The 23,910-nt window shown below is 41.0% G+C and overlaps 2 protein-coding genes and 1 long non-coding RNA gene across 4 annotated transcripts in view; 2 read left to right on the forward strand and 1 right to left on the reverse strand.

The window, feature by feature from the left end:
- Positions 1–14,447, forward strand: part of dner (delta/notch-like EGF repeat containing) — a 57,786-nt gene extending 43,339 nt beyond the window's left edge. Inside the window, exons 5-13 of the mRNA XM_010737443.3 lie at positions 78–226; positions 1,123–1,276; positions 2,121–2,234; positions 7,966–8,199; positions 11,540–11,662; positions 11,755–11,868; positions 12,005–12,136; positions 12,228–12,474; positions 13,050–14,447. Of these exons, the coding sequence (XP_010735745.3) occupies positions 78–226; positions 1,123–1,276; positions 2,121–2,234; positions 7,966–8,199; positions 11,540–11,662; positions 11,755–11,868; positions 12,005–12,136; positions 12,228–12,474; positions 13,050–13,161 (1,379 nt within the window). The 3' untranslated portion in view covers positions 13,162–14,447. The remainder of the gene's footprint in view (positions 1–77; positions 227–1,122; positions 1,277–2,120; positions 2,235–7,965; positions 8,200–11,539; positions 11,663–11,754; positions 11,869–12,004; positions 12,137–12,227; positions 12,475–13,049) is intronic.
- Positions 14,448–15,196: 749 nt separating this feature from the next.
- LOC113746120 (uncharacterized) lies at positions 15,197–19,411 on the reverse strand. 2 transcript variants are annotated; one of them, XR_003462611.1, is made up of 4 exons: positions 19,148–19,411; positions 18,875–19,055; positions 15,965–16,167; positions 15,197–15,277 (listed from the first exon to the last, which is right to left on the reverse strand). It is a non-coding gene; the product is annotated as an uncharacterized LOC113746120 (long non-coding RNA). The 2 variants fall into 2 exon arrangements; XR_003462612.1 differs by lacking the exons at positions 15,197–15,277; positions 15,965–16,167 and adding an exon at positions 16,740–16,832.
- The window catches only part of pid1 (phosphotyrosine interaction domain containing 1), a 30,223-nt gene continuing 24,595 nt past the window's right edge, over positions 18,283–23,910 (forward strand). The window contains exon 1 of the mRNA XM_019259419.2: positions 18,283–18,515. Coding sequence (XP_019114964.1) covers positions 18,486–18,515 — 30 coding nt within the window. The 5' untranslated portion in view covers positions 18,283–18,485. The remainder of the gene's footprint in view (positions 18,516–23,910) is intronic.

A 23,910-nucleotide genomic window follows, 5' to 3' on the forward strand; every position in this document is an offset into this window, starting at 1 on the left:
ATAGTAATAGTACATAATGAATGAATGAACATAAACTCTGTGAATAGTTCATAACACCCTCAACTCTTCTCTGCTAGGTGTGTTACGTGTTGGCACCCCCACAGCCCCGGAGGTCACCCTGCGTCTCAACCTGACTGTGAAGGCCAGCAGCTGTGTGGAGCCTGGCAGCAGCTTCAGTGACCCTCAGTGCTCCGGGAAAGGCAAATGTATCACACAGCCTTCTGAGGTGAGAAGTAATGGACATAAAATAATTTCAACACTCGATATCTTCTTATCAAAAATACAGCTTTAGTATGAATGAAGCACAAAGAGACGGAAATCCTATAGAAGCCAAGAGACTGCTGTGGGCAACACATCTAAATGAATATTAAAGCGTCTATATATTTGCAGTGATTAATATACATCTTCATGTTTATTTTTGCTGTTTGTAGAATCATATTTCAGCAAACACTCACACCTTAGTAACACATCAATAATGCAACATAAACAACAACTGCGAAATAAACAAAAAACAAGTTTCCATATTATTATAACCCAGCATTATTACTGCAGCTGCGTCGAGGTGTCCAGCGATGCAAGCTCCTTTTGATCATTATTCACAAATGTACAGCAGAAAAAAACTTTGCCTGGGTCAGTTAGCAGAGAACAGTGCAGAGCACAACAGAAAACAGGGGAACAGAAGCCAGAATAGAAAAACAGAGCTCAGTGCTACAAATTACAGCAATGCAGTGAAATCAAAAGCTATTTTTTCAATTCTGATTTACAGTTTCATTTGTTATCTGTTGGTGATAGGCAAAAATGCAAGCCGGTGGTATAGCAGCACAAACGGAGATGTACTAATTGTCACTGTGCGAGCTGAAAAATTAATTCAAGTCTAAAGTTGAAGGTGTTGCAGGGGTGTTTTTTTTCTCTTTAATCCCACTTTCCCATTATCGCTCCAGCTTTCCATTTCAGGAAATCAAATGGTGTCACTGCTGCCTGTTATTGCATCGTTATCTTAGCGAATTATTTCACAATCTGCAGCCTCATTATTTCTTTTTCACAAGTTCCTCTTCTTTCGATCTACCGCTGTTCCACCTTCAAGGCTCATTGATTTGACGTGTAAAAGTTGTGTTTTTGCAGAGCACTTTCTTTTGCGAGTGTGAGGACGGCTACACCGGAATCTTCTGCGAGGAGTTCGATGCCTGCCACCACAGACCTTGTCGCAACAATGGCACCTGCACCGACGTCAGGCAGGGAGGTGAAGGACGCAACTTCACGTGCACCTGCCCTCCAGGTGTGTGAGTGCATGAGTGCATCAGGCCTTTCTACTTAGTCTCGTAGATTTATTTGTTTCAGGTCTGTTGGTGATATACTTTTTCACAGGTATCACAAAAAACCCATTCCAAAATGTGCAGATGTAAAAACTGAGACTGTCTCTGTGTTTTAAGAAGAATACAGGATCAGAGAATGCACTGAACCTTTGATCTTGTCAGATTTATTTTAGGACAGGGACTTGAAGCGAGGGCCTCTGGTTGAAGGGAAAATGTCAAGAGGTGACCACTGATTGCCTGTCACGTCCCATTAGGGAATCGTGCTAACAAGCCCTCTGTGTGTGTGCAGTTAATGAGAAGCAGCATTGTCAAATTCAGTTTGACTATAGGCGGCTCAAATCAGTGCAGTTTGATGTCTTATTTCATTTCAAGTTCTGTATTTCTTTCATAAGATCCTTACTACTACTCTTCCCTGGGTTCACAAAAAAATATATATATAGAGACAGCAAACATTTACATGCAAATAATAATACATAATATTAATATATTATGTTATATTTAATAAATAAAATATTTAAAAGAAAAAAAAAACAAGAACAAAACAATTTTTTTATTTCAAATTTGAATGTAATGCTTGGCTGTGAAGGTTTTCAGCCGTGGTAGGATCATTAACAAGGCCATTGTTTCCACTTGGTTCCTTAGTGCTTCTTTGTTGTGTGTATTGTCCAGAGTTGTTAAAGTCACCCGAGGTCTGATGTGGACGACGGTCATTATTAAAAACACATGAGGCCAAATGTGAATTGTTGCATTTAACCAAATATAATGAGGTAAATCAAGTCGTCTGATTATAAACTGCATGTTTCTCAGGTTATGAAGGGGAACGTTGCCAGTTGCTGGTTGACCACTGCGTCTCTCAGCCATGCAAGAATGGTGCCACTTGTTTCAGCAGCCTGGCCGGGCCCAGGTGCTACTGTCCCGAAGGTAGGAAACCAATCACTGTAATCTGTGTGTGAGAGAGAAGGAAGGTGTGAGAGTACTAAAAATACATGGTTTGTGTCTATAATAGAAGTGGCTGCACAGCAATAATAACAGTATTTTTTTTTTACCAGTTATTTAAACATGTATTTAAAAATAAATTAAAAAAGACATACAAATGTGGCTGAACACAGGGTTAAATTTGTCTTCCAGTAAAGTATTTTTCAGCTGTCAGAATCCAGTTTTTATACGTGTCTGCTGCGTGTTTAACAGTATCTGTGCCACTGAGATGCTTAATTTAAACCTTCCTCCTCTCGTCTAATTAGTCTTCATAGCCTCAGCGACCTGCATCAGCGTCTCTGGGGAAATCTGTGACCGCAAAAACTTCTGCCGAAACAGCATTTCTCAACGAGAGCACACTAGTTTGCGATTAACACACAGCAAGTACAGACAACAGAGAGTGCATGCACAAACACACACACGTACAAAATGCAGGGAAAACATTAGGTAACAATGGACCTCATCACATAAATAAAGAAACTGCAGCTGAATATAAATCCTGGCAGGAAGGCTGTTTGATTGTTCCAGGTACAGCTCCCAGTGGTCAGTTCATTCACATTTTGGACAAGGCCCCAATCACACTGTAACACCTGACTGTACTGTTAGTCTCCACCTGCCAAAAAAACAAGGTCTCCAATGTGGAAAGGAATTTATAATCCACCGGTTGTGCATTTATTTTCATAAAATGAGAGAAACAACGGTAAGAACCATGCTGGCGCATCTTAATTAGTGCGGGGAGATTTTTGTCGAGGGAGTGCTTTTAAAAATGTAATGGGCTCATCAGATAATTCTGTGTTTGAGGGAACTTTTGGACAAATGATTTCTCTGTTTATTTACAGGTAGCAGCAGATTAAATCAATCTGTCACACTGCACTGGATATGTTTAATTAATTCTTGAGTATCTTATTGGCTAAAAGAACTTTTTAGAAAACGTGTCAAACTTTGCAGTAATATAAAGTATTTAACCATAAGCCTTTTTTAAATGTCACAGTCGGAAAAGCACACAAATGAATAATAAAATGGCTGAATTCCATTTAGCTGGGTCCTGGTATTGCTGGTTCAGTGTCATACTGTCATGACTTACTGGGAGTGCAACAGAGCCAATTATTAATGTTATTAGTAGTATCTGTGTCTTTTCTACTACAAGTCTGCTGTTAAATGATTCAACATAAGAAAACACGAGGGAATAAACTACATTTCACAAGAGTTTGGAATATTTAATTTGTTTGGAATAAATTTAAAAAAAAAAAACCTCAGGATGAGCAGAAACCTCTGCAGTAACTGACCAGGAAGAAGAAGAGCTCCACCCAACTCCAAATGAGAAATCCATAGAAAAGGATGTCTTGCGTAGGTCACACTGGTTAACAAGTGATGAATCAATAACTGAATCAGAATGCTGAACAGCACTCACACACTCCTCCAAGGAAAACACACACTGCATCAACAAATACACTCATTTTCAGACATCTATTCAGTCCCACTATGCATTGTGGGTTCGATTTGGGGACAGGTTAGGGTTTATGAGGCCCCTAAATGACAGTGTCATTTGTCTGTCTCAAGATTAAAGTGTCCTAAGATTAAAGTGTAGTAATTATGGTTGAGGTTATGGTGTGATAAATCTGTCATATTGTGCATTGTGGGGGCGATTTGGGGGCAGGTTTGGGTTTATGGGACTGCTCTGTCCCTGACTGTTCGAAGATTAAAGTGTAGTGTTTATGGTTAAGGTTGTGGCAGGACTAATGAAAAAATGTAAGTCAGTTCACTGTCCTCCTAAGTGACAAAAACAAATTAGTATCTGTGTGCTTTAGAGGAAGCAGACAGAGAGATGAAGAGACATGTGTTCTTCAACAAAATTAAAAACAAAATGTAAGAAAAGTTCTTTATGTAAAGTTTGCAAATATAAGAGGACGGTTTTTCTTGTATCAAAAAAACATTCATTAACATTCCCACGTCCATGAATGCTTTACCCATTCTTTGTGATAAAGCTTTCCATATGTAGAACAGGGAACAAAAGGAGAGGGAAGAGAAAGGAGACATAAAAAGTTTGTCAGATGTTAGATCTCGTGTTCTCTGTTGTTTCTCCTGCATTCATTTCCCTCAGCGCTAAATCTCTCTATGTTTTATATTTTTTATTTTTTGCTCTGTTCTCTGTTTGTTTCTCAAGGACAGAAAAGAGCTGAATGCTCTGCAGTAGAATAACGATTAGGGCTTCATTTGTACGGTAGTGACCTTTATAGGTAAAGAATCGTAAGCACACTGAAAAGACCAAACGAACACTCACAGATTCAGAGTTTTGCATCTGCCCTCCCATGCCTATAAACCACCTCCAGGTTTTCTTGCAACGTTCCTCCAAATGCACAAACAATAAATAAAATGATGGATGGCATGACAACTGTAGCAGCTGTCGTCAGAGATGTGTCAAATCTGTGATCACCAGGCCAACTATGAGAGCAAACGCTGAATTTTGATTTACAACATCATCAGGTAGGCAGAGATATTTAAATAGATTCACCCTGCGGGGATAGAAGGTGATATCTTCACTCCTGTTTGTCTCGCTGTCAGCAGCATATCTCAAAAACCAACATTTTTCCAGAGAGCACTTGAGCCAAATAACAACTAAAAATGTGGTGTTTAGGATATCTGTCCACAGCTCGTTATTGGTTTTAACCCATAATTATGAAAGCAAGTCCTAACAGTGCACCCATACTTTCATTTATCATCATTCATACCATGTGGTTAACATCCAGATATTTTGAACTCAAATGGCCACTGACAAGAACGCTTTCATCATTTCCTTACAGTCATCCGATTTCTGTATGCAGTGTTTTTTTGTGTGTTGACAACTCATTGAATAAACACTCCTCCTCATAGATATCATCATAAAGATCATGGATATAATCACTTTAAAGGAGTAGAGGAGTAAAACACGTGAAAGTGATTGTACAAATGATGAAATCTGATGGGTTGGTTCTCAATGGGCTGTCCAGCTTATTGCTACACGTTTACAATTTCCATGAACATGATCATTTAAATGATATAAATGATGTCTCCGGGTCTCTACTCTCTGTCTTCCCTTCAGGTTTTTACTCCATTCAAGGTAAAGTGATGAAGAAGTTAACTTGTGAATGGCATTAATAATGTGAATTTAATGGATGCGCTCAAGGAAATTTTGCACTCCGACTCCTCAGAGACTACCACACTTATATTAAGTTTCTTTCGCTCGCACACATGCACTTCATCTTCCTCTCTCTCACACAGTTACACACACTGACAGGAGAGAAACTGTGAGTGTCAGTACTGTGACTGCCTCCAGTCAGAATTTGCAGGGCGGGGGAGTTAAATTTAAACTGTTAACTGCTTTGAGTGTTGGCAGGTTTGAACGCCTGGAGCAGGAATGAACAGCCAGGTCTCATGTCACAATGTGTGCGCGCGTCTTAAAATAAACAGATGTATAGACAAATAAACACAAAATAGAGAAAGACGGAGAGATAAATTGAAGCTCAAGATGTGGAGGTCTTCTGAACACAATTCATACGGAGCAAAGAGGAAAGCAAGAGGATGAAACCATGACAGAACAAATACAAATCATAACATTAAATTCATGCGAGAGCTTGCGTAAGTGTGTGTGTGTGTGTGTGTGTGCGTGTGTGTGTGTGTGGGCTAGCATCTGCGTGTTTGCAAGCGTATAAGAGAAAGGGGGGAAAGCGAGAGGAGCTTTGAAGGAGGCAGAGGAGCAGAAAGGGAAAGGATGAAGCACATCGAGGCGGTGGACACAGAGAGAAGGAGGGTGAGATTTTCCCCTGACTGCTGCAGATTACTCCTGTCTCTCTGCCGCTGAATGATAAATGTGCTCCTCACATGGTGGAATAAAGTCCTGCAGATCAATGGATGCTTGAGAGAAATCTCTTCATTAGCTCAATGGAGTGTGCACTCCTGAGCAGTCGGCACAGGGATTTACTACAGTGTTACTGTAAATCAGAGGACCCCACACACACACATACCATGTCACAGCAAGGTATGTGCGTGAACACAGAGGAGTCTCTCTCCGCTCTGCAGTACAATGGCAGCTCTCATGGGAGGTGAAGGCAGAGGAGGAGAAAGGGTGGTGAAAAGAGGGTGGAAGTTATTTTTAGATGAGGAGGATAGGTGAAAGCGGTAGAGGTTTTGCAACCTAATGAGAGGAGGTGAAAAAGAAACCGATGGCTTCGACAAGTAACCACTCACCCACAAAGAGAAATGGAGTCAATGGGTCTGCACAAAACATGCACACCCCACACACACACATGCACACAAATGCAGACGCAAAGATAGCATGACAGAAACACAACCACGCTCTTTCTGAGATACTGCCACACACACACAATAGTCAGATATTCCTGCCGACAGCAAGAATTCATCCTCTTTTAAGCTGCTTTTGTCTCTAACACGAGGAGGAAGGGATAAAAGACAGAACACTGTAGGCTCTAGGTGATGATTTTGGGTGGTAGATAACGACAGAAACAAACTGCTCGCTGTGTTTTTCTCAGTATTTTATCTTTGATCAGTGCTGTCACCCTCCCCACATCTGCCGGGCTGTCACGAGGCTTAAAGGGACAGTTTGACGTATATGTGGGGTTAAAGTGTGATTTGGGAGGTGGAGGAACCCAAAGATATGGTGTAACCTTTTAAACTGTGGTGGTGGGCGAATGTGAGGATTTCCTGCTTGAAATGATTTATAATAATCATTCAGTGTTTTGGGCTTTTTTTTAGTCTGGTGGTCAGACAAAAGAAGCAATTTGAAGATGTCTGTGGAACCCAGATGATGACATAACATAATAAATATCAGACGTGTAAAAAAATATAACTAAAAACATATTAATTAGCCTCAGACCACTTTAACTGTCACTGAACTCCCCTCAAATGGTTGTTTTTACATTTCTGGTCATATGTATTCAATAAATGAGATCCAGTGTGTTATTAAGCGTACTTAAGAAGTGCTGATAGGCATATTTTTAAACTTTGGATGGCTAGCTGTTAACCGTGACTTCCAGACTCTAAGTTGAGTTAATTACTGCGTGTGTATTGATAGCAATTTGTAAATGCACAGCGTAGACTCAAAAGTTTAATACCCAATGTTTAGAAGCCACAGACTTAAAAAAACATATTTAGAGTATTTAATGTTTTTTTGAAATGTAAAACAAACAAACTCACCATACATTTATGTCTAGAGGTCTTTGCGTGCACCTCTGACAACTAAACCCACAAATTTCTAAGTGAGCTCTTTTGCATTAAGATGTGGTCTTAGAGAGGCAGAAGAGTGGGTGCAAAATGTCAGAATGGATGTCACATATGCTCCATCTGCATAAAAACAACCCCTGCTGTGCGGCTCTGCCCACCATGTTGCAAAGGTTCATCCCTCAATCGTCAAAATGACCAAAACTTGAAAACAAACTGCATAATTGACAATCCGCCTGCACTTGCACTTCAGTTCTTCACTTGTGTGAAGTGTTGTTTTATGTTTTCTAGTAGATACACTTGTACACAATAAGATTTTGAGAAAGAGTTGTTAATAATATTAAGTATATTGGCAGCATTTCCATCTTGCCAGAGCTTCTCTTTTCTTCCAGGCATTGTAGAATGTTTCCCCCTTTCTGTTTTACAGTTTCCCACCCTTGTTTCTGCTTTACTCCTTTTGCAGGCTACCAGGGTGCTACATGCGAGCAGAAGGTGGACCCGTGTGCCTCCAGCCCCTGTCACAATAATGGAACATGCTACGCTCAAGGCCCTGGCCCCCTGGGGTTTGGCTGTAGCTGCACAGCGGGCTTCACCGGTCCCACTTGTGCCCAGCTGGTGGACTTCTGTGCCCTGAACCCCTGTGCCCACGGGGTCTGTCGCAGTGTGGGCAACAGCTACAGGTGTCTGTGTGTCCCAGGTGAGCTGCGATGTCAGCCGTCTCAGTGGCCGATGCTTTTAGTAAATGCTAAGGGAGTTACTGACCGCTGATGTCATGGGGCTGTGGGCATCAAGAGCCAAATTTAGCCAAAGTCAGTTAGAGGTGGGAGAGCTCACCTCGTTTTTAGTATCCAGATCATAAAAACACTGACTTCTTGTAAAAAGGGATTGTCATTCTCACATGCTATACGTGCATCGGCACTGGATTTAATCTGACATTATTTCCAACATACAGTTAGTGTTTGTTGTGCTGCAAAAGACAATGGGCCCCCCAGGATTAGCTACCCCTACCCATGTGCATCACTGGTGGTTGTTTTGCATTTTTCTCTGTGGTATTTTGCCGGTTAAATGAGTACTGTTGATTGAAAACGTGATGAGAGCATATCAAAAATCTTTCTCAAAGCTTTTTTTTTTTTTTCCAGCCACAGCTGATCCAACCTAACACTATCCAAATATATTATAGAAAACCATCAAAGGAAACCTGTGGTGCAGGCTATAGTTCTCTTTCAAGCAGAGCTTTTCTGCTTAGGTATTATCCAGCTGTGTTACAGAGGAGAAAATAAACAGAAATATTATGAATATATATATATATATATAGCCAATCAGACTTTGTCTTGGAAAGAAGAAATGGTAGTCTAAGTCACTTCAAGCCAGAGCTATTGCTTTAGAGCCTGTGCCCAGTACATCCATTCAGAAATCTATCCATGGCTATAAGATACCTTCTGAATCAATCACTGCTTTAAATCAACCAGCACATAAAGCTTAGTGATAAGTGAAAAGACAGTGACTCAAACATTGGCTCAGACTCGGAGTAGCAGTAAATATTGTACGGCTGAATGATAAGCTATTTTCAGACAGGATGATCGCAGCACTGACACTGACACCTCTGCGATGAACTCAACTAAGTCTAATTAAGTCTTTTCATTATCCATTGTCTTGCAATTATCTTGCTGAGATGGGGAGATGGATGACTTTCCCTGTGGACCATAAACATAATATGATACTTTTCCCTTCAGCTCTGTGTTTACAGCATCTGTCACTCCAATGTATAAGAAATCTCCATATTGATCTCTTATTCGACGCTCACATTCACATTTGCCTGAAACAGCAGCCTCAGCAGATGCTTCTTTTGCATTGTGGCTGTAACTGGGAAAATATATTCGGAATTGAAGTAATTTTTTAGGTTGTTACCGACATCTGTTGAACGTTTTGTCTCTGCAGGACATGAATGGATCGCTACACATCTGTTCTTTAACTTATTGATTTAGATTTGGGATGATGTATTTCTGTTGAGCGTTGAGATTTTACAGCTCTTGTAGCTTCCATAGAGTTTCCTAAATATTTCAACTGTGTCGACAAAGAGTTATGCCTTAAGATGATAATCTCATCATGTTCTGCAAATTTATTTAAATGGCTTCACTCTTGCTGTGTGCGTTCAGAGCAGGCGTCCTTTTCCAATTTCTTCCTCCGTCCTTCTTCATCTTTATCTTCCTGCCGTTTTACCTCACCTTATTTCCCTCTTAACCTTTGTTGTCTGGTTGCCATGGTGAAACAGTTGTCTTACAAGTGTGTGTGTATGTGGCTACCAATCCATTGTCTGTGTCTGCGACTATGATGGTTGAGCAGATGTTGCCAGCCAATCAAATGTCTGTAGTCAGACAGCCCTGTCTAATGGGATTGGTGAAATTGGTGATTTGCAATTAGCATCCGAGACATTACAGCGAACACACACACACACACACACACACACACACACACACACTTTGGACCAAAATTGACCTTTTCTTCATCTCATCAGAAAGCCAGCTGGTGTCTGAGGCATAAGTGTGTATTTCTGTGTGTGTGTGCGCCCATGAATACCATAGATTGTCTGCCTGTGTGTGAATATGTGTCGGGATTGTGTAAATGCCTGCTGGCTGTCTGAAAGAAGGCTGCTGGGGAGCTGATATGTAGAAGGATCCCTCCTCCAGTTTGCTGTAATCCAGTTCACGTGAGCGGCTGCCAGCCCACAGAAAGCAGACAGAGTCTTGGAAAGGCACTTGACATTTCACTGGCATTTCACAGAGAGGACCCTAGAGCCTCTAACTGGGTTCCTCATTAATTCCCCCCTCTGTCCTTCCGCAAACACACGTTAGCTGTGGCCCACGGAGGGTTTGTTGAAACTTTGTCAGCGCTGGGACCCAATTGAGAAATTTAGTCAGTCAAAATGGGAGAGAAGCTAATGAAAAGAGATTGTTGCACTAGACATGTAAGGACTCGAGAGACACTGGTCCTCCGGTGATTTTGGCTCTCAGTCGTAGATGGTGGAAAATTTCTATGAAGTGCAGTGGTTCAGCCGGCAGTGTGAACAGGTATATGAAGGTACATTAAAATCTTACTTAATAAAAACAAAAACAATAAAAAATAAAAAAAAATAAAAACTTAATAAAACAGCCATTACTGAATACACAGTGAGGCATCCTTCCTCCTTTTCCTGTGCTTCTAAAGTCAAACAGATACAATCAACTATGCCATATTATCTCTTACATGCTGTACATTACACTTCTTTAGCTTCTAAATATTATCGGAGAAACAGAGGAGTAATGTCTGTTGTCTGTTCGTCATGTGCTGACCATGTTTTCAGGCTCATTCTGCCTCAGCACACAGCTGCCATCCCATGGAAAACACAGTGCACTGCATGTCATTTGACCTCATGCCCAATCCATTCAAACACAGTAGCAAAATACTGTATTAATGATATATTCATGCACTTATTGGACAATTAATAATTGTTTAACTGATTCATATCTGCAATTTACTGGTGTTGTCTTTGTATCAGATCCAAAGATGTGTTGCTACACTGTAGGAGCTCCATGGTAAAATCTTTTTCTGTGCTATACAGGCTAGTATTGATGGGTGTAATCTTAGAGTTAGAAAAGTGAACTGACTAAAGGGGGACTGATGAGAAAACCTCCAAAGTAGATATGAGCAAGAACAGCAATTTTCATGATTAAAGTCCATTAAAGTTGTGGTTGTTTTATGACATGCATCCCAGAACACTACCTCAGGCAGTTTTGAGAATAAGTCAGTATACATGAAAATAATAGAAGTATTAAACTCACTAAGGAATGGAGGGCTGAATTCTTGTCGTGTTTCCAACTGAATGAAACCACACAGTCTTTGTAGCGTTATCCTGCACTGCCACATGTACAGCAAACTTTGATTTGCTGTACATAGTTGCCAGTTTCGCAGCCACAGTAGATTCTCCTACATGCTTGAAAAGGAAAGGGTGATGCAAGGAGTATGCATTAATATATACTGTATATGTGTGTCCCATTAAGGCTACCATGGGTTATACTGTGAAGAGGAGTACAATGAGTGTCTGTCTGCCCCCTGCCAGAACTACGCCACCTGCAGGGACCTCATCAATGCCTACGAGTGTGTCTGCACACCACAGTTTGAAGGTATGTGTATATATTTTTAGACGCTGGCAAACATCTGTAAATTAGCTTTACTTCCACATGGACTATCAGATGTTATGTATGTGTGTGTGCAGGAAGACACTGTGAAATCTATAAGGATCCATGTCTGAAGATGCACTGCCAGAATGGAGGCCGCTGTGAGAGTGCAGGACTCAATGTTTCCTGTGCCTGCCCACCTGGATACCTGGGTGAGCACTGGCACTATGATCAGAGTGAAGCAGTAGACTAGCTGCCTGTGCTAGTATGACTCACATGACATGGTTATAAGGATGAATGTATTATCGTAAAGACTACCTTCACACTCTATCTCACCTGTCCACTCAGGGGAAAGGTGTGAGGTCGACGTCAACGAGTGCGAGAGCAACCCTTGTCACCATGGAGGCACCTGCATCGACCAATCAAATGGCTTCACCTGTCACTGTCCACCTGGATGGGTTGGGCCCAGCTGCGAGATCCGTAAGTCATCCTGTCAGGACACTGGTGTTCAGCTATTAATCTGAAACCTGACATGTTTAACGCTACATGCCTCTGTGTGTGCGCGTGTCAGACCTGCAGTGGAAGCCAGCACACACCGAGGATACCCTGACCAACATGCCCCGCCACTCCCTTTATATCATCATCGGAGCGCTGTGTGTGGCCTTCGTCCTCATGCTCATCATCCTCATCGTGGGCATCTGCCGCATCAGCCGCATCGAGTACCAGGGCTCATCACGCCATGCCTACCAGGAATTCTACAACTGCCGCAGCATCGACAGCGAGTTCAGCAATGCCATCGCCTCCATTCGCCATGCCAGGTCAGTGCATGCATTGGCTGACTGATGAAGTCTTGCACAGTTATGGAAGTGTTTTGACTGTATTGAATGAGGTAATGTTTTACACTCAGTGAATTGTCAGTTAATCTCAACTCTAGATCCACTTCCTGCCCTTTTCTCCAGAAAAAGCAAGTAAATCAGTTGCTGTTTTTGGGGTCAAGGATAAACTGTCAAACTCAAGTCAAATTATGAGTCATGGGGAGTATTACTACTTACGTCTGTTCTGTTGCTCTGGAGGAACTGGGAAGCTTCAAATTTATAACAGACAGCTTGATTTACAAACTGTGGATGTTGAGTTGAAAAGGCAGGGAGGGTCTGGCACTTTATTGTTGGAAGTGTAGGATCCAGTGGTTGGTAGCTAAAAGCTTGGATGCCCCAGACTCTGCTGCAAAGATTTCCTTGTTCTCATAAAATTTTTATTTAATTCATAATGTCTTTTCTAATTATCTAAAAGTTCAACACTAAATCACTTCAGTTACTGTTTACACCACCAACAAAGGATGAACTACATGGTGAAATTGTAAATCACTACTGATGTTTATGTTTTTTTTAATTAGATTTGGCAAGAAGTCGAGGCCTGCCATGTATGATGCCACTCCCATCGCTTATGAAGACTACAGTCCTGATGACAAGCCTTTGGTTACCCTCATCAAGACGAAGGATTTGTAAAACCCAACCATCCCAGCACGTCACAAGCTGTACAACCGCACATGTACACATGTGCATACACACACACGCATATATACATAAAGTCAGTAAGTATTTCTTAAGAAAAAAATAACAGCAAAACAAAATTGAATGTAAAGAGAGAGCGAAAAAAATAAAACATACTCTGTAGTTTAAAAAGAACAAATCTGGAATTTGATACATCTATTTTCCTGTCAAAGTCCACGATAAGGCTTTATTGTAGCATAAGAGCATACTTTGCAGTACTTTAGTTATTAATAATGGGCGACACTACCAGTAACCTCTGCTGTACAAGAGTTTTGACTTTAGTCTGCACCAGACTGTCTGTCTGTCGGCGGGGGCCAACAACCCAGGAGCCTAAATTTCTAAGTGTAAACTCAGCAAACAGTGCGGACAGCAGTCCTTACAGGTGTTGTAGAAATAGGTGCACTCCTCTTGGTGCATACACTGTATCTTTTTCTATATATAAATATATATATACACACACAAACAAAAAATTCTGCAGTAGGTTGCCTTACTTTGTGCATGGTTAGATTTGATGTTCTCTCTGCATTATTTTAAAATCCTTTGTACTTGGTTGTTGGTTGTTATTGTTGTTTTTTTTCATTGCAGTTGTATTTCTCTTTGTCAAGACTGTGCCAAATATTTTCTTTGGAGTAATTTGTGGTTAGTAGATCAAATACACACATGTATAAAATACTAGTCACTGAATTTTTTCTTTTTAAAAATACATATCGTCCTGTTCTTTACATGCAATGGTGTATGAATAGTAAAGAAAGTGGGTTTACTGGAGTACTGTGACCCTACCATCCTACTGTATGTATTTCAGTGATATTTAGGATAATAGGTAGGTATATTTCTCACTGCACAGAAAAATAGTCGGTTTTACTCAGTGTACCTGTTTATTCCAGTGTACAAATTCACCTCTAATATTGACAGTGTTGAATAGTTTCTGGATGAGAGTTTCTTTGCTGGAGTGACCTCTTGTTGGCTTTAAGGTGGAGAAGAGGGAGGAGGAGGAGGAGGTGGAGGACGAAGAGGAGACTGAGAGGGATGATATCTACTCCAGAATATGTGTGCTTCTGTGTCCTGCCAGTTGGGAAGCTCTGTGTGTGCAGCTGTGTTGTTCCTCTCAAGGTCAAGCAATGTTTTACCAATAGGCTCGGCTAATCTTCAGATTTCTTTCTGTCATTTTAAACACAGCAACCACATGATTACCTATTATCTATGTTGAATGATGTAAACAATAAAGATTCAAGTGAACATAATCGACAGTACTCACCTTGTGTCTTATGTGAATTCATGGTGTTGTATAAGAAATTCGAAATAATAAAAACAATTCTATTTAAATCCTATACTGTGTAATATAAGAATACGTTGGCAAGAATAGGAACATGACCAGACATTTGATGCCAACTTTTGCTAATGCAGAGGCCCAATCATACTAATTAAAACCAAGTGGCAACCTCTATGGCTGTGACATGCCAAAAACTGCATTTCCTCAAACATCCACTTGAGGCTGGCTACAGAACAAGTCGATCTCCATAAGCCCCCATATTAAAACGTCCGTCTTAACAGCAGAAATAAACATGTTTACACTGTGGTAATATTTCCAGTCAGGCGTCATTCAGCCTGACTCACGTCCGCTGATGAGCCGTGCTGATTTTTAGATTAGCTGAGAGATGGAAGAGGCAGAAGTGCCAACATGGCGGCAGCCAGAGCCTCAGATTTTGAGCTTCAAAATGGCTTTTCAGAAACCTGTGGGTGATGTCACACATACGCCATCCATTCTCTATACTGTCAATAGTTAAAATATCAATTTGAACAGATAAATGAGACTACAATATCTACAATAAAGTCCCTATTTTATTTATTTACTGTTGACTGTTTTATTTTAATGTTTCATTTTAGTGTGCAGGGGAAATACATACAGCAATAGCATGAATGTTAACAAATAAAGTTACCTTAAATGATAATTACAGTTTATTTTAACCTGCTATATTTCCCATATATGTGGCTATTGTGGCTCTTTGGGTTGTGCTACCTTTGCACTCAAAACCTCCTTGGAGAAATGAGGCCTCATTTCATGTGCTTGTCTCTGAGAAAGTAAACAGAAAGGGAAGCTGCTTGAAATGACCAATTTGACTAACTGCACAAGGATCAACATCCAGGACAACTTGCACATAGTTTTGTTTAAATATGTGAGACTGTGAATCGCTTTCATTTTAGCATGTATGTGTGCCAGAGCAATAGTGAGCAGCAAATGAGTCCCTGAAAGTTTCTGAATTGCAAGAATAAAATGGCATCGTTGTGGCTAATTGCTCTGCGAGTCATATTTCAAAACCTGTATTTATACGGCATTTTCCGGAAATGTAGACAGATTAAAGTAGTATTTTATATTAGAGACTGTTAATTGTACAGCAAAACTGTAATATTTAATGGCATATTTTATGGTCTGTCATGGTTTGACAGTTCTTCACCATAAAATCTACAGACCTTTTAAAATATGCAATAAAATACCAACCTTAAACGTGAAATTTACAATACTAATGTCCTATTATCGTAAATTTAAAAAAGGTTAAACCATATTTATTAAGGTTAAAGTAAGCTGCCATTTTCTCACCATACAAACAAGTTGTTGTTGTTTTTTTTACAGTGTATGAGCAAATGTTAATTGCTGGTGGGTCACATGTATTGTACAGTAATCCCTCACTTAGTGTTTTTTACCTGTTGTAACAGCTTTTTCTGGCCATATGGAGAGCTGACTTCTGTCATTTGTAGTTACATCTTTGGACACATCTATTTTCCAAGTCTAGCACCAACAGGTCCCACTCTCTGCAGCAAAAGTTTCCTCCTCAGTTGGCTGTGGAGAGCAGTGACCGCAGGAACACCACCAGTTTTCTGACGTATGCTGTCTCTAAGGAGAGCCCTGTGTCCTGTCTGCCTCCACTCTTCGTGCCTCTTCTTCCATTTGTTTGAGATCCTCGGCTGTGTATGAAAAAACACAGTCCAACATTTTAAAGCGAAGTGACTCACGATAATTGTCATGATAGGGGTAACCTGCCATTACATTCAGCTTTTTGGGTTCCCTTAGAAGACAGTAGAAACAACAATGAAAGTTTCCCTGAATCCTATTAGCACAGCCCATGGCACCAGGTTGAAATAAACTAGCATGTTCCTTCAAATCAAGTTTTGGGTGATTAAATTGTTTTCAAAACAACAAAAACCAAGAAAAAAGCAGATTCTCTATAGCGTCTGTTTTTCCTGCAATGTCCCAAGGTCATACCCACCAGACTGAACCGTCAGCCGTGGGAAAGACCTTTTATGGAGTGTTGGTAATGTGAACACCCTCAGTGACCTCAAGCTTTATCCAGATGTTCCCCATGTAAACATCTCTAAATACAGACCGCGACTACGTGTCGTGTCGCTCAACACACCTACATATATTATGTGTGTACACAAACGCGCACATACGCACACATCACAGGCGCACCAGATGTTATTGATGGCTCTCACCTTTGCTCATGGTCTGCTTGGAGGCTTTGTACCTGACCTTTGGCCTCTAAATGCCCTAGGGGGGTCAGAGCATTCGCTGTTTGGGTTCCAAAACACGTCGTCTGTTTCAGAGATTCTGTCTCTTTGAAGGCCACCACCTTGATAAAATGAGATCTCTCTCACTGGGCTGTGGTTTCATTTTAAAACCCAGTGGTTAAAATATGTTGGAAGAAGTAAGATTAATTCATTCAATATTTTCCACAAACTAATGGATGATGTTTCGGTGGATTCCCAAACCTCTCTTTTAAAATAACAAAGTCAGGATGGACTGAATGTTTTTGTTACAACTTGTTTTTGAGAATCTTAAGAAGATCAAAATGTGTTGGCATGACTGCGGCAATTCACCATAGACTTTAGCTGCTTTTGTGAAACTTGGGAATTGTGAGAATAGAGGATTTTAAACTAACCAAGTTTTTATTACCACTAGCCTCTGAAATAATGCCATGGCATTTATGTTAGGTTTTTATATGTTCATTTTAACTGCATTCCTGCACTGGCTGGCTACTCTGGTCTGGATGACTAATCGTCTGAGGCCTTGAAGTCCTCTATAATGGTGCTAAATATCATTATGGGTGCCTTTTGGTATCCAGCTGAAAAATCATTCATTTTTTATGTTGATTTTACACTAAATAAATATGAAAACCGGGTACTTGTGAATGTCTTCATCCAAAATTGTCAATAGGAGACACAGCTACTCAATTGTTTTTGCTAATTGCCAATAATCATTAGCCATTGTTCTGTTGCTACCTTCTGTGACAGATATCAAACAAAATATGTCAGAATGTTACATTACATTACATTACATTACGTGGCATTTAGCAGACGCTTTTATCCAAAGCGACTTACAGAGGAGGACATAAGCTGAGAAAGGTGTAAAGGAGCACAGAGTAGTTGTTAGTTTTGTTAGTTTTGTTAGGCAGGGAAGCATTCTCGAAAGAGAAAGGTTTTTACAAGTTTTTTAAAGGTAGAAAGTGATGCTGCTGTTCTTGTAGCCGTTGGTAGGTCATTCCACCATTTGGGGACGACCACAGAGAAGAGTTTAAAGTGACCTCGCTTTGCGAGAGGCGAGGGTACAACTAGACGGTTTGTATGAACGGAGCGTAACACCCTGGTCGGGATGTGAGCCTTTAGTAAGACGCTGAGATAGGCAGCTAAAATAAAAGGAACCAACTCTTTAGTTTTAGCTGTAAAAAGCTGTAAATACAACACTGACATCGTTATTCTGAATGTGTTAGTAAGCAGTTGCCTATTTACACATCTATCTATCTTATGGAGACTGTAGCCAGCTTCAAGTGGCCGTTTGATGAACTGCAGTTGGCTTCACATCACAATTATTAAAAGTTATGATCATCACTTATTTTCAGGTTATTGAAAACATAGTTATGCATTATATTCAATTTGGATATTCACTGGGCCTTTAAGTTGATCATAATTATATTAAATAACAGCTTATGTAATATGGTCAAGCTTAACCTGTATTTTGCCCAAAAACTCAAAACCACGTTGTCACATTGACGCCTCTTTTTCCTAAAAGCACCTGAACGCAGCACCATGAGCCGCCCGGCCACAGGGAGCAGGTACCTCCACCTGCTGGCCAGTGTCGTAACTACAGCCAGGCGGAGCGACCGACACATCCTTCATTACCCGACCAGTCCAGATTGAAGGAGGACAGAGAGGGGAACAGATGTGAAACCGGACTACGGAAAGAGAATAAGCTGTAGTAAAAGACAGAGAACACTGATCCTGCTAATATGTGGCAACCCGCGTCGGAGCGATTGCAGGTAAGTGACGGGCTCCTTGTCGACGGCTCAGCCGTGTGAACAGTTACTGAAACCCGCCGTGCTGTGCATGGCTCCTGCCTTGGAGAGACTTGCTACGGTTTGTGAGCAGCTACAGATGTTTTGTGAGCACTTGGCTGATGTTAGTCGTCTTTTAAATGATGCAGAAACCAGCTCTGTGCATTATATGTGTGTCTAAACGATTCCCCATTGGTGAGACGTTTAAACGCACCTATTCACGTTACGCAAGCCGGAGGTACAGTGCAACAATTTGTAGCTCCGCTGCATTTCTGTGCTAATATCCGACTGGAGATTGTGTTAAAATGTGAAAGCAGTGTGTAAAATGGCCATGTTTTACCCACAGGCCTGTACTCTTTATCTTTACAGACTGCAACTGCAGGCCTCCTCCTCCTGTTGTCACTCTTATTTTCCCTTCATGTTGTCACATCAGGATGCTTAATCTCTGTTTCCCTCCTCTTTCTCTCCATTACTTGTGTTAAATCGCTAAAAGCAGACTCTGGTTAGTAACCTGCCGTCTGTGACCTGTTAAGAAGAAGTGGGAAAATATATATATTTTTTTATGTATTAACACCGTTAATGACACGTAGTTTGATATCCAGGGGCAAGCCGCGCACCGAGCCTGGCTTCACGTCTCCTGCAGACGTAATGCTCTCCAGATGTCGGCCTGCGGATTGCCTGCCAAGTGAACTTGCACAATCCTCTCTTCTGCCCAGGCGTCAAGAAGATGGAATCACGAATTATTAGAACCGAGAGTTCCGCTGTTCAGATGTGGAGTTTTTTTTTCTGGAGGGGGAGGACCAGAGGGCCATAAACGATCCTATAAACACACACATACAGATATCTACATGACCCGCTCGACTCTTTGATTAATTCAAACATCCGAGCTGTGGCCGTTAATGCTCGCTCACGTGTTGCCTAGCAACCGTGTTCCAGAACCATCCCGACTAACGGTTTATAATTTATGAATGAGCTGTTGAGTTGAGCTGTTTGAGATTATGGTTTATTGAACACTGCTAGGTTAAAATAGAGTTTGTTTTTGTTTTGTTTTTTGGCCATTTGGATGACAATTTAATAATAAATTAATTAATAATAATAAATTATAATAATTAATTTAATACATTTAACATCATGAACATAGCTGTCACCCAAAGCCACCGTACATCTCACATTTTCCGTAACACTTGTTGAACACAAGTGTCACCCAAAGCCACCATACGTCTCACATTTTCCGTGGCTACTCCAGTTGCTTAAGTAAATTTGGGTAGTGCACATGTGAGTAAGTCATTCCGGTCACACACTGCCAGCTAAACATACACTAAAAAAGAGCAGTCATGTGAGTGCAAGTAAGGTTGAAATAATTTGAGGCGAAGTTATGTTAAATTTAAACCGGCATTGTTTTTACAGCCATCTTCAATCCACCACTCCCACACGGTTGGTGCTCAAAACAGAGCAACAGAATTGTTATGTCACGTCAGCAACTTACCCAACCCTTCAAGTTGGTGTAAAGCATAGAAAAATATCAACAAGTTTATAAAATTAGGTGTCAGAATTGGGAAAAAATGAGCAGCAATTTTGAAGCAAGTGAAATGTGTTTCAGATGACTTCAGAAAATGACATGACTAACTTTGAAACACTGAGTGAGATGAATTAATCTCTGCTAGGGGTATGCTCAGGGTGGCCTCAGTGTGTCATCGAGCCACCCTTTAGGACCGCCCCCAAAAAAATCCTGGACTGAAAACTGGTGAAAAACCTCTTACTCCACATTTCAGTAATATATCGTTCAAGTCTTTTTCAGCAACAATTTCCCAAGATATTAAATGTATTTTGAAAGAAATCTCAGAATTGCCTTTACACGGTCTTTAACATGGTGTTAAACAGTTCATAGGGGTCCAGACAGTGTGTATCCACACAGGGTGTGGAATGAATGTATGATTTTAGTTAATTTAGGTTCAGATTCAGAAACTTTTGCACATTCTTGCCTCTCTTTAAGGTGGCACTCCACCGACTTCACTGAAAGTTTATTTCTCAGGGGGAGTGCGACTCATCCTGTGAAAACAGTTGGATGGTTTCCGAAGGGAGCTTTCTTAAGTCTGAGAGAATACCATCAGGGTTCTCTCAGCTTGGCTGTGGAGATTATACTACAGGAAGCCTGCTTTACATTCTGCGAGTTTGTAAGACATGGGCATCTATGCCAAGTCGATGTCATGTTGGAGCTATCGTAATCATGAGATTCCATCCAAGATGTTATTATGACTCAGGTCACTCGGACGTTTCTGTAAACTCTGATGTAACTTGGAGCTTCTCAGTAAGTTGACCTGTGACGTGAAGGCTCGCTAGTTGTAAACATGTGAATTGCTCCCATCCATAGAGTTAAAGGACATTGTGGGAAATGTAGGACACAGAAATGTCATACTTACTGGAGAAAAAAAAAAGAGATTTATGTGTTTAAAGAAACATTGCTTTTGATGACCGGTTCTTGGCTCACACCAGCTTACCTACTAGAGACCAACTGTGGCCCAAAGTTGATAAAGAGTTTGGCATGTTTCTGCTGTCCACTTTAAAACTATGAAACGCTGATTGGCGATGTTTAACTTGATGGATGACTTTGGAGGAGAATTTGGATCAACAAAGTCTGCCCAAGTTGCAGAAACCCTTATGACTAAGGCAGTTCATGTGGACCGAGGCCACATGAACAGGATAAAAGAAGGTGAAAAAGAGTATAGTTCAAAATAACAGTATAAGAATGAAAAACCCATACAGTGAAAAGTGGTTATAGAACGATAGCAATACCTGCCCGTTGCCTGCTTTGTAACCATGGCAACGGGCATCATTTAGACGGGTATCCTTCACCTCTTTTGAGTCAGGAATGACGGGGCTTTCTCGAGCAGGAGTCAGTTGATCGAGAATGTACTAGTGTTTGTTATCTGCTGTTTTGTTGTTTTCATTCACCATGGCATCCGTCCATATTATTCTCACTTGGCTGTCCTCTGTTGCCATAGCAACACCTAATGTCTTGCTGCATTTTTGTCTCACTCTCGGGCAGGAAGAGGAGGGGAAAAAGAGAAAGATGGAGGTGTGGGGGTGAGGAGATACAGGTCGCATCATCGCAATGGCAAGCTGCTACTGACAATCACTGTGTATGTGTGTGTTAGTCCTGCATCGTGCCTTTTTCTCTGTGTGTGTATTTCCCCATTCCTCCCACCTCTTGCGGATCACACGCCCCAAACAGTTTCAGGGGCCCTTCCTTACTCAGCCAGAGGCCATGTTAGTTCAATGGCAGGTTGCACAATACGCAGTGGTCTGGGCGGTCAAACACGCATATATATATATACACTGATATGCAAGTTGGCAGGCAGGTTAAGCATGCATACACACACACAACGACATGCTTCCTTTCTGACTATCCCTAGAGCTACTAAACATGTTTTTTTTTTTCCTCTGTCAGCAGCTCTTTCTTTAGCCATGGTTTCCACTTTTGACACTTTAATGTGTGTGACACTGACAAACAGGGCTGAGCACATAAAAAGATGTGGACCTGACAGCGCAGAAATAGCTGACTGAGGTCAAACACGGTGAGAATGAGGCCACTGTCTTTACTTGTTGCTGTGGCCATCTCCGCCTGCCTTTATTTGTTTCTACGTCTGTGCCTTGGTCGGTAGGTCGGTCTGTCTCTTTGTCTGGCTGAGGTTGCTTTGTGGCCACAGCTATGCTGTTGAGACTGTGGCCTCGGTGGCAAAACAAATCCACGAGCAGACAGGCACAAAATTCCCATGGTTCTCTTGACTCTTTTTTTTTTTAGCCAGTACACATTTGCCTCTTGTGAACAAATGGCTTTTGGCTCACTGGTTTGGCTCTTCATATTTGATGAATGGGCATAATCTCCTGTTTGCGGAAGTTATATTTTTTAAGGATTTGCATTTGACAGAGAGTCTTATCCTTCCCATTGGTCAAAATTAAAGTCTCAGTTGCGTAATTTAGGTTTTTGTTCTTTAGCTTTTACTTGTCGTTTGTAGAGAACATAACCATAGATTGTACTTTCTGGCCTTGATTTTCTTTTCCTGTTATATCTTGGCACCAAAAGTTTGTGCATGTCTATGCAGAGATGCATGTTACGGGTAAACATAAGTTGCAAGAGCTCGCTTTCATTTACTAAATTTCAAAAATATTTGTACCTGAGCATTAAACAAGCTAATTGATTCATCCAGCTCCCATTAGGTTGTGAGTTCATAACTAATGGGAGAAAAATGTGAATATCATGCCTGAAATATTTTTACTATTATTAATAGTTTTTGCGATTAAACTTGGAAGATTTGTGAAAATGAACTGGCAACTATTTTGATAATCAATCCATTATTTAAGTAATTTTTCAAAAACAAATGCCAAACATTTGAAGGCAAGGCACGTTCAGTTGTAACCATTTATAGACAAGCAGCAGTACTATCAGCTCTGGCTTAAGTTGAAAGCCATGTGAGCATTTCTTTGTTTATTCGGTTTTATGCTGTTGGTCAAAAAGATAACAACTTGAACTCTGGGGTTTACATATGTATTTTGATATATTATTTCATTAAATCAATAAAAGCCAGCTAAGGTCGCCTGCCTGTTGCCTCATTTTCCTAATGATGAGTGTATATTTTGGATGTACTATACACTGCTTTCTATCTGACAGTAGGTAAAAAATGGACCACATTTAATTTGACCATGTTCTTGACAGCAGGCCTTTATTTTTCTTTGCCCAGGCTCTTCATAGACTATTTAAGATGTTGCTGTGGATTCATTGTCTGCGTCAAAGAGTTGTTGATGTTTTTTACTGCCAACCAGAGATTGCCACCCCCAGGCTCTGAGGTTTGGGTACTTTAATACCCACTTCCTCCTGTAGAAGTAACCCACCAATCACAACATCCGATCATTGGCCTTCTCCCTCCTACACGCCCTAGTGCTCCAATCATAATTTAGAAAAACAGGTTTTCTTCTGCATAGGGACCTCCCACAGTCTACTCTGAGCCCGTTCAGACATATTTCCTCTCATAAACTGTCCCAGGATCAGAGGGGGAGGCTGTAAACACATAGAGGGACAACTTAGAAAGTTATACTGCCCAATCCCGTACCATGCAAGGAAGTGCCACTGCATGCTGGGTGAACCACCTCCTACTCCACTACCTGTGGGCCACAAGTGTATTTCCTTAAGGTCACTGAAGAAATGATGTGTTTGTGTGTTTAAATGGCGTCCGAGGAACAAAAGAGGGCAGGATAGAGCTGGTTGCCAGTCAACCACGCAAGCTTTAAAGACATTGTTTGGAAAGACATGGTTTGTTGGCCCATTCTGAGGAGCAAATTCATGAACAATTTGTTTCATGTGTAACTCTAGCCTATGTGCTGT

This window comes from Larimichthys crocea, chromosome VII (genome assembly GCF_000972845.2).
Source record: "Larimichthys crocea isolate SSNF chromosome VII, L_crocea_2.0, whole genome shotgun sequence".
In the NCBI taxonomy this organism is placed as follows: Eukaryota; Metazoa; Chordata; class Actinopteri; family Sciaenidae; genus Larimichthys; species Larimichthys crocea.